Below are 16,413 nucleotides of genomic sequence, written 5' to 3'. Positions count from 1 at the left end.
TTTGGTCTGAAGAGTCCAAATTTGAGATCTTTGGATCCAACCACCGTGTCTTTGTGCGACGCAGAAAAGGTGAACGGATGGACTCTACATGCCTGGTTCCCACCGTGAAGCATGGAGGAGGAGGTGTGATGGTTTGGGGGTGCTTTGCTGGTGACACTGTTGGGGATTTATTCAAAATTGAAGGCATACTGAACCAGCATGGCTACCACAGCATCTTGCAGCGGCATGCTATTCCATCCGGTTTGCGTTTAGTTGGACCATCATTTATTTTTCAACAGGATAATGACCCCAAACACACTTCCAGGCTGTGTAAGGGCTATTTGACTAAGAAGGAGAGTGATGGGGTGCTACGCCAGATGACCTGGCCTCCACAGCCACCAGACCTGAACCCAATCGAGATGGTTTGGGGTGAGCTGGACCGCAGAGTGAAGGCAAAAGGACCAACAAGTGCTAAGCATCTCTGGGAACTCCTTCAAGACTGTTGGAAGACCATTTCCGGTGACTATCTCTTGAAGCTCATCAATAGAATGCCAAGAGTGTGCAAAGCAGTAATCAAAGCAAAAGGTGACTACTTTGAAGAACCTAAAATATAAGACATATTTTCAGTTGTTTCACACTTTTTTGTTAAGTATTTCATTCCACATGTGTTAATTCATAGTTTTGATGCCTTCAATGTGAATCTACAATTTTCAGAGTAATGAAAATAAAGAAAACTCTTTGAATCAGAAGGTGTGTCCAAACTTTTGGTCTGTACTGTATATGAAAAATGGACACTGGAATGAAGCATGACATGGATAATTACACAAGTGGGATATATAGTACCAAGAACCAGACATTGAGGGTTACAATACTTTGCCTGACATGTAGCTGGAAACGCTACATATACCATATATCACTGTACATAGCAGATTGCAGAGTAGTTCTGACTGAAGATTGTGATCCATGCACCTCTAATTTACTGTTATATTTAATGGAATCTGCATCAGAGGCTGCAAAGTCAAGAAATTTCGTGATGATGCTTTAACCATTTTCCTCCATTTTTTTACATGCTCTAAAATTCCTTCTCATTCAGATAGTCAAATGATTTTTGCATCTTTTTATCGTAATACATGGTGCCTAATTTTTATGTAATTTTTATATTCTTGATTTTTTTTTCTTACGATATTAAGGCTATGTGCGCACGTTGCGTAATTGCATGCAGTTACACTGCGATCTGCACCGCAGCGTAACTGCATGTGTCCTGCGTCCCCTGCACAATCTATGGGGATTGTGCAGGAGCCGTGCGCACGTGGCGTATTAGAGTGCAGCGCTTCGGCTGCTGCCCAAAGAGCGCGTTCTAAGAAGTGACTTGTCACTTCTTCCGTGTGCTCTGCATGAAGTCCCTGCTCTGTCTATGGCAGGGGCTGGGAGGGGCTACATGCAGAGCACATGAAATCGTCTTTTGTTTCTGCCGCGATTTGAAGCTCATGTGTGCTGTTCAAATCGCTGCAGAAATTTCTGCAGGGCCAGTACGCAACGTGCGCACATAGCCTAAATGTAAAGTAAAAAAAGAAATGTGTGTCTGTTTTTCAAAATGTTTTTATTTTTAGTATTTATAAACCCAAAAGACTACTCAAATAGATTCTAAGTTGCATTCCCTTTTCCATAGTAATTATTATTTTGTATAATATGTTTTGCTTTATGGTAAGGCCATGCTCACATGTTCACTATTTGGTAAGTATTTTACCTCAGTATTTGTAGGTCAAAACTCGGAGTGGGTAAAAAATACAGAAGTGGTGCCCGTGTTTCTATTATACTTTTCCTCTGATTGTTCCACTCCTGGTTTTGGCTTCTAAATACTTAGGTAAAAAACTCACCAAATACTCAACGTGTGCACATGGCCTAATACATAGCAATTTGGACTGGTGTTTGGTCATAAAAAACCTTTGGGGGCATTTCAAACTTGAAATATATTTTTACTATTGTCAAATTTCTCTGTAACTGGGGCCAGCAAAATCTGAGTCTGTTAGGATCCAGCATCTCCTGCACCCTCTTACATCAGAGGATCATATGGCCAGTGGGACAGGGGGATGAAGAGCCCTAGAAGATACTTAGTGGTTTATAAACATTTATTAATGGCATTTTGGGGAACAATGTTTTTTGTGCAAACAATTGTGACTCTTTGGGGTTTTATGCTGCTCTCAATAATATTGAGGTGTGAGCAAGAAAGTGGATATGATGAGATTTACAACTAGGTCTAAGCTGCATTTATGAATCATGATACTTAAAGGGAATCTGTTAGCAGGTGTTTGTTAGCTCACCTGAGAGCAGCATAATGTAGGTAGAGAGATTCTGAATCCAGCAATGTATCACTTAGATCAGGGTTCCCCAACTCCAGTCCTCAAGGCCCACCAACAGTGCATGTTTTCAGGATTTCCTGAGCATTGCACTGCTGTTGGAACCAGCACCTGGGCAGGTAATTACATTAACACCTGTGCAATACTAAGGAAATCCCAAAAACCTGCACTGTTGGTGGGCCTTGAGGACTGGAGTTGGGGACCTCTGACTTAGATTAGTGGGTGCAGCTGTTTTGACACAGTGAAAGATATTATTTTTAACATGTAGCTCTGGGAGCTGTCCCCACCCTCACTGGGTTTTCTGCGTACATTTCCATAGACAGGTGCTCCTAATCACAGAGAGGGGCAGAGTCGGACAACAGCTCAGTGCTGCTCAGACCCACCAATGATAAAGCTAAGAGGCTTAAACTAACATTGCAGATAAACAAAAACACACTTTGAGATAAGAGGATGGCTGTAATCTGCATGTTAACTCTTACAGCATGCTGGATTTAGATTACATAGCGAAAACCTGGCAGAGTTTCTTTACAAAACATTCAGAGAAAAGTTGCTATTCTCAGTGGTAGGCGAGTGAATTTAACATTGAAAAAATAGCTGTAGGTCACCATCGTACAACATCATACAACGTTTATAAAATTTCCTTTCATGATAAATTAGTACGGTATATAATTGTAGAAACCAACTATTGAATTTAGTGAATATGGCAAATAAGGAATATTTATTGAATTTATTTAATAAAATAAAAAAGTAATGTAATTCTCCCTAAGTTATTTTGCATCTATTTTGTATTTTCAGATCCCTTGTCAAACTGCAAATCATAATGCATCACAGGACGGCACAATTTGCATTCAACCTTTACCCACATTCAGAAATGGGGTACTATGAATGTGGCCGTGATCTCTTCACATTTGTTACAGTGGCATCCACCCATATTATGCGCACCCTACAAAGGCCAAAAAAGAGCAGACCAACCAAAAGGAAAGTGAATCACCGACGATTCCTACAAAACCAAATTTTCAGGTGAATATTAATACCAAATATTAGTGTATTGTCTAGCCATAAATAAATGTAAGCAGTCTACTAACAACTAATGCTTTGTGCCCACGATGAGTTTTTGGTGAGTTTTTAATACCGCAGCATTTCTGCACCTAATATGTAAATTAGATTACTTGTATTTTTTCAGTGCGTTACACTGCGTTTTTTTAACATATTTTTGTATTGCTGTATTTTTTGTCTCTTTTTGGGCTGTCTTGCTTAAAATAAAGCTGAGTAATCAGTACCATCAAGAGGAACAAGGGAGGAGAGAGAATCCAGCACCGATGTAGTAAAAGTATTTTCTTTATTCAAGATTCATAAAATGAAAATCTGACCAAGTGCAGAGTATAAATACGCTTAACGCGTTTCAGAGGAGAACAGACTCTTTATTCATAAGCAATTGAAATTTGTAAAAAAATATTAAGTTTGTCACCATTTTGCACGGCCCATAACATTTTTCTTTCTCCATTGCTTGAGATAAGTGAGGGCTTGTTTAGTTGCATCATCATGAGTGAACAGTTTTATTGATACCAATTTGGAGTAGATACAATGTTTTGATCCTGGGGATTTCAGTGCCGCTGATATCGATCCAAAGATTCAAAGAGGACTGGACAGGTGGAGGTGAGAAACAGAGGGGCCCAAGAGGTGATTATACTTTTTGTTTTTAACATTTTTTGTTCAGAAAAATGGTGTGTAGCACTCGCAAGTTTGGACAATCCACTCGGAAGGAAATTACAAGAAAATCTTCATTTTCGAGTATGATTCAAGTCCTCTTAAATTTCTTTGCTCATCTCTGCTTATTAGGTTATGGTAACACAGCTACCGGATACTGTATACTGTTCTGTCTTTCATTGCTTACACATGTGTGACATACTTCTCTATAGTTAATGGATTGCTACATGCATGTTTTTATTCTTACATATTATTCACATCTTGTGTCTTGTTATGATGGAGCTCAATATTTCGTTCCATTGTGGGAATATTGTGATGTATTTTATTTTAGCATGTGAGTTCAGTTTTTTAATACCTGCTGGTGTCATGTATCCAGACATTTCCATTATTGACAGCATTCATTATTATAACCGTTTTTTCACTTTCTAACTTTCTTTTTTGCTGCAGACTCCATTTCAGCCATAATAATGTGGAGGCTCTGCCTCAGTTTTTCTTGATCTTCTTGGGATTTAATAAGTTTATGACACAATAATTATTATTTGGGGTGTCCTCCTTGAATCTATTTGAGCAGCATGTGGCCTGACACTTGGACATGTAAACTAGCTGCTCAGCGCCCTTCATCAGCGATTACTCTAAAGCCTGCTTTACACGTTGCAATTAGTTGTACAATCGCATTTGAGATGTGACGCGCCCAAGTTGCATACGGGATCTTATGAGATTGCACGTAGGTCGTTCATTTGCTGTCACACGTGCGTTAGTAGTCTATGTTAAATTGATCAATTTTGTGTGCGATCCTTTAGATCATGTGTTCTGTGACGTATGCATTGGGCACCCTTTTTTTTTTTTTTTTTATTTATTGACTTGCCAAGCGTGTGTAATGTGTAGGGATGCGTTTTTACTATGTCATCTGCCATTCAGCTCTGCTACATGGCCGCTGACAGCAGACACAGATAGCCATGTAGCAGAGCTGAATGGCAGATGACAGCAGACACAGACAGCCATGTAGCAGAGCTGAATGGCATATGACAGCAGACACAGAAAGAGCCGCACGATCAGAATGAACTCGGGTTAACTTCACCCGACTTCATTGTCATGCTGCGGCTCTGTCTGTGTCGCGTCCTGATTAGCGGTCACCTGTGACTAAAGTTAGCAGCCCTCTCTCATATACTCACTGATCCCCGATCTCCGGCGTGGCGCTGCACGGCATTCACACTGCTCCGGCGGCTTTCACTATTTTGAAAAAGCCGGCCGCTCATTAAACAATCTCGTATTCCCTGCTTTCCCCGCCCACCGGCGCCTATGATTGGTTGCAGTGAGACACGCCCCCACGCTGAGTGACAGGTGTCTCACTGCACCCAATCACAGCAGCCGGTGGGCGTGTCTATACTGTGCAGTGAAATAAATAAATAATTAAAAAAACGGCGTGCGGTCCCCCCCAATTTTAAAACCAGCCAGATAAAGCCATACGGCTGAAGGCTGGTATTCTCAGGATGGGGAGCTCCACGTTATGGGGAGCCCCCCAGCCTAACAATATCAGTCAGCAGCCGCCCAGAATTGCCGCATACATTAGATGCAACAGTTCTGGGACTGTACCCGGCTCTTCCCGATTTGCCCTGGTGCGTTGGCAAATCGGGGTAATAAGGAGTTATTGACAGCCCATAGCTGCCACTAAATCCTAGATTAATCATGTCAGGCATCTCCCCGAGATACCTTCTATGATTAATCTGTAAGTGACAGTAAATAAACACACACACCCGAAAAAATCCTTTATTAGAAATAAAAAACACAAACATATACCCTGGTTCACCACTTTAATAAGCTCGAAAAAGCCCTCCATGTCCGGCGTAAATCAGGATGCTCCAGCGTCGCTTCCAGCTGTGCTGCATGGAGGTGACCGGAGCTGCAGAAGACACAGCCACTCCTGTCACCTCCACGCAGCTAATGAAGGCAATAGGACGATCAGCTCAGCTGTCACTGAGGTTACCCGCGGCCACCGCTGGATCCAGTGACAGCGGGTAACCTGAGTGACAGATCAGCTGATCACGCTATTCCCTTCATTAGCTGCGTGGAGGTGACAGGAGCAGCTGTGTCTTCTGCAGCTCCGGTCACCTCCATGCAGCAGAGCTGGAAGCGACGCTGGAGCATCCTGAATTACGCCGGACATGGAGGGCTTTTTCAGGCTTATTAAAGTGGTGAACCAGGGTATATGTTTGTGTTTTTTATTTCTAATAAAGGATTTTTTCGGGTGTGTGTGTTTATTTACTGTCACTTACAGATTAATCATGGAAGGTATCTCGGGGAGACGCCTGACATGGTTAGTCTAGGATTTAGTGGCAGCTATGGGCTGCCAATAACTCCTTATTACCCCGATTTGCCAACGCACCAGGGCAAATCGGGAAGAGCCGGGTACAGTCCCAGAACTGTTGCATCTAATGTATGCGGCAATTCTGGGCGGCTGCTGACTGATATTGTTAGGCTGGGGGGCTCCCCATAACGTGGAGCTCCCCATCCTGAGAATACCAGCCTTCAGCCGTATGGCTTTATCTGGCTGGTTTTAAAATTGGGGGGGACCGCACGCCGTTTTTTTAATTATTTATTTATTTCACTGCACAGTATAGACACGCCCACCGGCTGCTGTGATTGGGTGCAGTGAGACACCTGTCACTCAGCGTGGGGGCGTGTCTCACTGCAACCAATCATAGGCGCCGGTGGGTGGGGAAAGCAGTGAATACGAGATTGTTTAATGAGCAGCCGGCTTTTTCAAAATAGTAAAAGCCACCGGAGCAGTGTGAATGCCGTGCAGCGCCGCGCCGGGGATCGGGGATCGGTATGAGAGAGGGGGTAAGAGGGATAGACTGACATTGACAGAGAGAGAAGGACAGAGATAGTGACCGACTGACAGAGATTAGTGAATGACAGACATTGTGAGGCGCTTCAGAACGCAGCTTTTCAGCTGCGCTCTGAAGCGGACCTTTTTTAAGCTGCGGTGCAGAGCGCACACCTGCGCACATAGCCTCAGACATCAAAATCATATGAGGGATATCACACTTTACAATTGACTAGGTTCATGCAACAAAACGTTCAATTCTAGACAAAGATACGATGTGTTTGCGATCAACGGTTTTGCGTTCAATCCTGATCGCACTTAGGTGTCACACGCAGATACCTCACTAACGATGCCGGATGTGCGTCACTTACAACTTGACCCCAACGACGGATTGTGAGATATATTGAAGCATGTAAAGCGGGCTTAAGGCCTCCTTCACACGGGTGTATGGCCGGTACATGTGACGTCTGTTTTCACACATACCGGAGACAAGGACACAAGTAGATTCATTAAAATCAATGGGTCTGCACACACGTCTGTGTTTTCACATGGACCGTTTGTCCGTGTGGAGCATATGTGTGTCCGTGTCCTCCACACGTAGACATGTCTGTTTTTCTCCAGCACCACGGGTGTCACACGGACCGCACAGATGTACTCCGTGTGACATCAGTGTGACACATACCGGGGAAAACCACGTTTTTGTGAAATAAAGTGAATTTCTATACTAAACTTCTCCAGCGCTTCTGTCTCTGCCGCTGCTGTCACTTGCTTCCGACTCCCGCTTATTATGCTCATTGCATATTCACTGCACTTTGGGCCAGAAGCAGCAGCATCAGGAAGTCAGCAGGGCCAGAGACTGCAGAGTGGAAGACTTCAGCACCATAGACAGCAGCACCAAGGACAGGTGAGCATAAAGTTCCTGTTCTCCATGTATTATCACGGATAGCACCCGGAGAGCATTCGTGTGCCAAAATCACGGCACATGAAGGGCCATACGCACCTTTTACATGTTCGTGCAAGATGTGTGTGTGTGACGCCCTGGCCTATCGGGTCGTCACAGGGTATTGTGCAATCTGCCCTCCCGCACGGTATCCACCCTCCTTGGTTAACGGATCCCAGCCCTCCGATGTTGTTAACAGCTAGTCCAATTAAAATCCTAGGAACACTTGTCACTTGAACCTACCAGACACACCATTGGGGGCCTGAAGGGAATAGGGCTGCCCACATGGGGGGTTGGTGAGGAGAAAGTGAGGACAGTGACAGTTGAGAGTTGAGAGTCGAGAGTGAAGGACGGAGGTGAAGTGGCTCTCGTAAGGAGAGGCCACGGAAGAGAGCTCCTGTATACTAGGTGGCAGATGTTGGTCTGGGCCTGGTAGGAGCTGGAACCCGGTCGCAGGAGACAGTGTCAAGGGGCACGGATTGCCGAGGAGGGCAGCTGGCGGCCTTGAGCTATCACCGGGAAGGGGCTAAGGCATGACGGGGAACGTGGACCTTAGGCTGGAAAGTAGCTTCACGCATTCCAGTAATTTACCCGACAGGGGTGAAGACTTCAAGTGTCATCCCCAACCCGCTCCAAAATCGGGGTACTAGTGCACCGATGGGATAGGACTTTCCCACTACAGTCCAAAGAAATCCTAAGCTTGAACCCTGAGATCAAGCTCACTCCATTAGCCATACGGGTGAGCGGGATCCGGAGAGTTTCATACCGACAGGTCCAATCGAGACTAAGGTGCCAGGGATAGGGCCACAGACCAACAACAACACCAGGGGCACGGATCCAGGCGTGCTCACCGCAGACTATGGTGGTGCTCAGAACTTTGGTTTACAAGCTGTCGGTGTGGTTATTCTGAGACCGGGCTCCCACACCAACAGCAGTGGTGGTCTCCTACATTACCACGCACCGTGGGTGGCGTCACGACCTTTCCAAAATCCCCCTGTACATATCTCCCCCCTTCTTTTAATCGAGTGGCTGCGCGACCCCCGGGTCCGGAGACCCCTCGAGCCACCGTGGATCCGGATCCGAGCGGCGGCAGCGGCCCAGCTGCTCGCCTGGGGGCGGTACGTGTGTTTTATACGGACGTGTGAAAGAGGCCTAAGGCTGAGGGGAGTTGAAAAGAAATTTGCCACTGTTAAAGACCTGGTTGTAAGTAAGTCAGCGAGCTTTTTAAGATGACATTCTTCCTCCTCTAATCACTTAGCTCTATCATAAACTCTGTTATGCTGGAACTTTTGGCTATCCCTGGGTTGAATGATTGTTCCCCACCTGCACAGCTCTCAGACCATCAAAGTTCACCTTCACCTGACCTGTAGGATGCTGGGGTTCTCACCTCTGGTGTAGTCTGTGTTGCTTCATTTAGTCAAGCCTTCTGCCTCATTGCCTCTGGCAACATTGAAGTCAACATTTTCAACACCTAAACAATCTCTAGCCTTTCATTAGTTAGCCTAGCAGAGGGCGAGGCTTTTTTTTTATATATATATCAATTGAATCTTTTACCTAACAGCCCAGAGCTGAGAATTCCGGACAAAAGACCGGCTGCCCCTTTGTCTCCTTTGTGGTCCAAGATTTCCAAGCCAGGCAAGTTTCCTAAAGCATCATCCACTTCAATATTGTCTGGCTTGACTCAAATTATTCCTGTTGGGAGCTTCACAATTGTTTGACAAAAAAACAAAAACTGACCAGCACCTCACAAGAGAATAAACAAAGTGTGTGCAGGTGCAAGCTGCTTTTACTGCATAATAGACAAACAAAAGAATAAAGCAGCACTATATATACGCTAAGATGTATGCAAACATTGAATATATGAAATTTGGACTGCATTACTGTTATACAGAATATACTTATAAAATGAAGGTACGGTACTTAATGCACAACAATGTGTACCTTTCTTTAATGGGACCCTAAACCTAATATTTGTTAAAGGGAACCTGTCATGTAAAAAAACCCTCTAGTAACCTGCAGATATGAGGTAATATGCAGGTTAATAGTGTTCTGACACAGTGAGGCTTTTGCACTGAGAACAACAAAAACAAAAATTTTAGTGCAGTCCTACTATGCACAAGGGCAACAAAAATTTTAGTGCAGTCCTACTCTGCCACAAGGGCATTAATTATTAATAATTTTATTATTTATTATTGTAGCACGATTTATTCCATGGTGCTTTACATATTAAAAGGGGTATACTGTACATAATAAAACAAGTACAATAATCATGAACAATGCAAGACACAAACTAATACAGGAGAAGAGAGGACCCTGCCCGCGAGGGCTCACAGCCTACAGGTGCTGGTGAGGATACAGTAGGTGAGGGATAAATTAATTTTATTCCTCCCAGATGCCTGCTTGCTGATGATGTGCTACGTTTCATTACCTCTAAGCTCACCTCCCTTCCATTTTTAAGATTCTTGATATTTTCAGAACTTTCTGGACTTAAAGTAAATAATACTAAATCTGAAACCTCCATATTTCTACAGATAAATTGGTTAATATTTCAAGTGGGGCTCCTCATTTCTGCCATACCTGGGGGTCCACATTCCTTCCTCCATAAATTCAGTTTCATTCCTCAGGATTTGAACCGGTGACCTTGTCCTGTGTGGTTGGGTTTCTTCTTCTCTGAGCCACAACATGATCAATCCCTGTCCAGGTGCTGATTGTCTTATACCTTTGCTTTTTTTTTTTTTTTGGTTTGCGGTCATCAGGTGTTTATTATTTGCTCATTTACTTTGTCCTATCACTTTTTGGATTGGGATTTTTATACCTTCCTGATGCTTGCCTTCTCTGATGGCTACATTCCTGTGTGGATGCTACTCTGGAGGTCCAGGCCCACTTCTAAGGATATTGCCTGTCAGACAGACCAGATAGGTATTTTCTCTTTGCTGTCTCACTTACTTTGTCTACTCCTTTCTCCTCTTGGTAGTTAGGTTATAGAGGATTATCCTAACTTACAGTTACTAATACACATTTTTTCACTTGTGCACGTGTTATATGTTTTTACATCTTGGATACTTATTTATTTCTGCATGCTTCATCTATCCTGGGTGATAGTGTACAGCTGCCTTCCCTCTGGTTCCTAAGGAAGAATAACTTGACAGCCTTTTAGGCAGCCATGTCCAAGTTGTGGGTCTCTAGTATTGTGGCTAGGGATATTCCAGCTTGCGCAAGAACCACTAGGGCTAACAGGCTGTACAGGAACCAGTTGGGTGCAGTTGCTTGGAGCTAGGCTTTATTTCTACTTTTACCCTTGTTGGAATTCACAAGTGCATAACATTTGGCTCATAAATTTAATTATCCTCTTCTAATAAGGAAAGTTGTTGAAGACCTCAAGCAGTAAGTCACATATGAAATATCCTAACTAGGTAGGATTAATTCTAAAACAGTGACCTTTTTGCCTTGATTCTATCTGTTTAGGACTCTACTCATCTCAGTTCCCAATTGAGACCTTCACTTCACTCTCAACGTTTTAAATTAATTTGGAATGGTTAAATGAAGAGGATTCCCTAATCTATCTTGTTACCCCAAGACCCTTGGGGGGACTGGGAGTATCGCACTATTAAAATATTATCACACTGCCCAGCTTAGCTCAATTCATGCTATGCACTAACTGGCACATTGAATTTTAAAGGTAATCTGTCAGCAATTTTTTTGCTATGTAATCTGAGAGCAGCATGATGTAGGGGCTAAGAGTCTGAGTCCAGTGATGTGTTCTTTAATATATTGTGTTGCATTTCAATTGCATTTCAATAATATCTGTGTTTTATCAGCAGTATATAATCACTTCATGATAGGTGTCTCATGCCTTCTATTCTAACCACACCCTCAGCACTGATTGTCAGCTTTCTGTGTACACCAATCAGTGGTGTGGCCGATGTTATGCAGGGCACATAACTCAGAGAACTGGTAGATCTGCAGCAGAGACAACTATGATTGTATCAAAATGAGAACATGCAAACCAGCAAGTGACACATTTCATTAATGAAGGTCTCAGCCCCTGCATCATGCTGCTCTTAGATTACATAGCAAAAACCTGCTGACAGATTCCTTTAAATATAAACCTACAACTTCCCTTAGAGGGAAGGTCTTAATCTGAACAACCAAACCAAATTTCCAGTGATCTGCCCACAGATAAACAGAATGGTAAAAAGGGCCACTGCTAAAGAAAAGCCCGAAAAAAGTACTTGGTGAAATACAAGTAATTTATTAAATAATTTGTGAACAGGAACAGACGGTGAGGGCAACCAAGATGACAATGTTGCCTGACACAGATATTCACAAACGCCACCTGATGATGGTAAGAAGCTGCTAATCCAAAATACAAGGTTATGTTGATTGGCTAGGTATATAATCTCAAGAATTTTTCTCCTCTGTTCTTTGTAAAGGTTCTACAGAATATTTTCGATTTAACCAAATCCATTTTTAGGTTTGCTTATACAAAAATATGGGATTTTAAATACTAAGATTACTTTTGAGTAAATTTGTTTTAATAACCTTAGTGGAACCGTAAATATATCCAGCTAGAATATAATCTGTGTCTCCTTTAAACTAACTGTTTTATATGCTTTGTATGCAAGGGAAGAGGACCTCAGGGAATATTTATCCTGTCGAGATTAGCAGGGCATTGATTGGCAAAGCCTATAGCCAAACTTTTGTATCAATATAGTTTTGGATGTGAATAGTTATAAAATCTTCAATGAGGTGGTATTTAACTATTCAGAGGCTGGTGGCATCTCACCATGCCGTTTTTGGGGTTGTGATGAAAGTTTATTAGATATTTGATGATCCTACCCCAGGTTATAAGCCTTCTGGATCCTCTATTACCTCTTTATACAGACAATTACCCATGTCTCAATACCCGATTCCCTTGGTAAGCATTAGTAAATAGGCCTATATCTGATGTCCAAAATGTACCCAGAAATGTATTTCATATATGTTGCTGACTTCCAGAATTACTAGTGGAAAGTGACTTTTGTGTCATCGGAGTGCTTTTTACAACTTATACATTTGAGTTAAATCCTTACATACTTTGAGATACAACAAAGCCTGACTTTGGCGCCTTGGACTTATATTTCTCCAGTTGTTATCTTATTACCATTAGACAGTTCTGATAAATATTCTGACCATAGTCTTTGTTGCTCCTTATTTTGTTATTGTCGGTCATTTCTTGCTTGTATTTTATTTGTATCGTGTATAGGTTCAATAAACATTTTGAAATATAAAGGTTTCCAACAAGTGATTGACAAGATTAGTAATAAATGGTGGATGACTTGTTGAAAACTGAGGGTCTGACTGCTGGAAACCTTTCAATCCAGAAAATAAGCTCTGAAAAGCCCCATTCACTGGTTATAGGGCTGAGGGAGATAGCCGAGTACGGCGGTATGGCAGTTTGCTAAACCATGATTGGAGTAGTGTCAAGTGTGAATGGCCACTGCTGAAACATACTGGGTCCTTCAGGGAATTATTTACAGTATGAGTGGGAATTGGACCCCCACTAATTAGCAATGTATTACCTAGCCTGTGAACAGGTGATAACTGGCCATGTTGGTAATAGCTCTTTAGGTTATTTTATTTTGTGCAAGGGCAAATTACTAATAAACTATTTGTTATTTTATCTCTCACCAGGAAATACTCAGTAATAGAAGCTGCCACACAACAACTTGCTACTTCAATTTTCTCACAAGAGGCTGTAGTAGAGAAACAAAATCAAACCCATAAAAATCTTACTTATTCAGCCATTCAGCGTAGGAATGCTCCATCAAAGGATGTCGGGAAAGAAAAAATGAATAATTTACAAAGTGTAATTAACTTATCATCCAACCTTTCTATGCTTCCAGATGGGCATCTAAATAGCAGCACGTTCCTAGGAGTTGCAGAGGCTTATCTCGTTCCAGATACCATTTCTAAAATAGGAATAAGTATGGATACACTGTCTTGTATCTCAGATGAGGTTGGCACAGTTGAGAGTCTGTTTGATAATATCATAACAGATGATGATATTTTTTCTTCCCCTTATGGGCTACTGCAACCAAAAATGCACCATTTACCCAAGAAAACAAGAAAGGAACATGAATATAAAACGTCCATACAGACCGAGCTAATATTTCATGACGCAAATAAACCAACTTGGCGTCCTGTGAGTTTTGAGAAGTCTAGTCATCAGTTACCTTTTCTCCAGATTGCATCCAATTCAGTGGAGAGCCAAAGTTGTGGTTTCTCTATAAATGATCCACTGAATTATCATGAACTTCTGCTACATGATGGTGCTACACTAGAAAACATTGAACAAGGATCTCCAAAAATATTGTCTGAAAAAGGCTTCAAGCAAATAGAAACTGGCAATGAATGTGGTCAAGATTTTTGCACTGGCAATGGAGGTTCCTCAATTGTTGGTTTAACCAAACAAATGCAAGATACGCTACATGATGATATATTTAATGGCAAAGAACTGGAACTTCAATCAGACAATATGAATGAAAATGAAGATATAGACTATAGTGTATTTTGGGCATCTGCTAGGTATTGGGATACATCTCTTAATAATTGAATTTAACTTTTTCATTCATTCCCATCACCACAGGTGTATAAAATCAAGCACATAGCCATGTGGTCTGCCTTTACAAACATGTATGAAACAGAAGAATGGTCACTCTAAAGCTCACTGAATTTGATCGTGGTATTATAATAATATGCCACCATTGCAACAAGAGAGGTTTCAAAATTTCTTCCCTCCTAAACATTCCACGATATGTTTTGAGTGGTATTATTGAAGAATGGTTGTGTTTAGAAGTTACACCAGCGTAGCCACAAAATGGGAGACCACGTAATGTTAGCACAAAAACTATTAGGAGCTTCATTGTAAAGGATTTCATGACCGAGCAGTTGCCTGCAAGCCTTACATGGTCAAGCACAATGCCAAGCATCACATGGAGTGGTGTAAAGCTGCCACAACTGACTATAGATAAACAAGCAATTCATGGCTAGTTAATACTCTGAGGGAAAAACACAAAAAATTCCCTCAGGGAGGGTGCCAACTTCCAAACAAAACATGTTAGACAATGAGAAGGGAAGAGAGGAGGCACTGAAATATGCAAAATTAGTAATTTATTAAACATCAGAAAAAGTATAAATACTACAAGTAGAAAAAATCATCAATAAATAGTTATGATTTTTGCATGAAAATATGAGATAATAAGGCCACAGAGAGTGGATGGGAAAAATAAAATATGCAGGGAACACAATGATGAGCCTACAACCACCAAACCTGAACCATGCCAGAGGGACAGCTGGAGGACTAGTCGTGGATCGGAGAGGTGTATAATTGTCAAAGGGGTAAAGGGATAAAAAGTCCCTGAAAGGATAAGTTGGAACCTTTAAATGACAATAGTAACAAGTTTAGTAATATACACCACCGAGCCATAAACTAGCCCTGGAACCATTCAGATTTAAAAAATAGCCGTGGAACAAGGAGGTGAGGCTGCAATGAAAAAACTAAAGCAACCCACAAAAATTAAGTGAGAGCTGTTTCCAATGGGCATATATAGTCGTGGAGCACAAGAGTAAAGCTGTAATAGAATATAGATTACATGGAACATAACCGATCTACAAATGCCCATGAAAAGCACTCATGCCACCAGTTATATAGTCGTGGATTGAGAGGTGTGTGTGATCATGGAGCACAAAAGTAAAACTGTAGTAAAATTGTAAGTAGTATAGCCCCTAAAGAACACATTACCAATCAAATAGTCGTGGATTGAGAGGGTTGCAATAGTAAATTATATAGAATCTCGGCAGCCCACCAGGGAGTCTTATAGGAAGCCTTTTCTGGTATGAAAGTAAGTAAATGATAAAAGACAAAAGCGTCAGTGCCGAACACAACAGCAATTGAAAGTAACTACCCCACATGCATGAACCTGTGATGACAGGAAAAGCCAGGGGTAAGAAAAAGTAACATGCTGCTGCGTTGGGCAGTGGCGCAGTCGTGAAAGGAGAAAAAGAGTGACAGAGGGGTGGAGAGAAAAAAGCGGTGAATAGATGCAGAGATACCAGAGAGGTTACCTAGTAAATGGCTGGACGGGAAGGTGGAGAGAAAACTTCCTTCAACGACCGTTTCGCTTCAGGCGCTTTTCCTGTCATCACAGGTTCATGCATGTGGGGTAGTTACTTTCAATTGCTGTTGTGTTCGGCACTGACGCTTTTGTCTTTTATCATTTACTTACTTTCATACCAGAAAAGGCTTCCTATAAGACTCCCTGGTGGGCTGCCGAGATTCTATATAATTTACTATTGCAACCCTCTCAATCCACGACTATTTGATTGGTAATGTGTTCTTTAGGGGCTATACTACTTACAATTTTACTACAGTTTTACTTTTGTGCTCCATGATCACACACACCTCTCAATCCACGACTATATAACTGGTGGCATGAGTGCTTTTCATGGGCATTTGTAGATCGGTTATGTTCCATGTAATCTATATTCTATTACAGCTTTACTCTTGTGCTCCACGACTATATATGCCCATTGGAAACAGCTCTCACTTAATTTTTGTGGGT

General features: G+C 42.1%; 1 protein-coding gene across 1 annotated transcript in view; it reads left to right on the top strand.

Annotated features, from left to right (window-relative positions):
• C11H19orf85 (chromosome 11 C19orf85 homolog) overlaps positions 1 to 14,535 on the top strand; it is a 63,763-nt gene extending 49,228 nt beyond the window's left edge. The window contains exons 2-3 of the mRNA XM_075328291.1: positions 3,132 to 3,356; positions 13,484 to 14,535. Coding sequence (XP_075184406.1) covers positions 3,157 to 3,356; positions 13,484 to 14,405 — 1,122 coding nt within the window. The 5' untranslated portion in view covers positions 3,132 to 3,156 and the 3' untranslated portion in view covers positions 14,406 to 14,535. The remainder of the gene's footprint in view (positions 1 to 3,131; positions 3,357 to 13,483) is intronic.
• Positions 14,536 to 16,413: the final 1,878 nt, after the last annotated feature.

This window comes from Anomaloglossus baeobatrachus, chromosome 11 (assembly GCF_048569485.1).
Source record: "Anomaloglossus baeobatrachus isolate aAnoBae1 chromosome 11, aAnoBae1.hap1, whole genome shotgun sequence".
Classification (NCBI taxonomy): Eukaryota; Metazoa; Chordata; class Amphibia; order Anura; family Aromobatidae; genus Anomaloglossus; species Anomaloglossus baeobatrachus.
The sequence above is the reverse complement of the archived record's forward strand: the minus strand, read 5'-3'. Positions and strand labels throughout refer to the sequence as shown.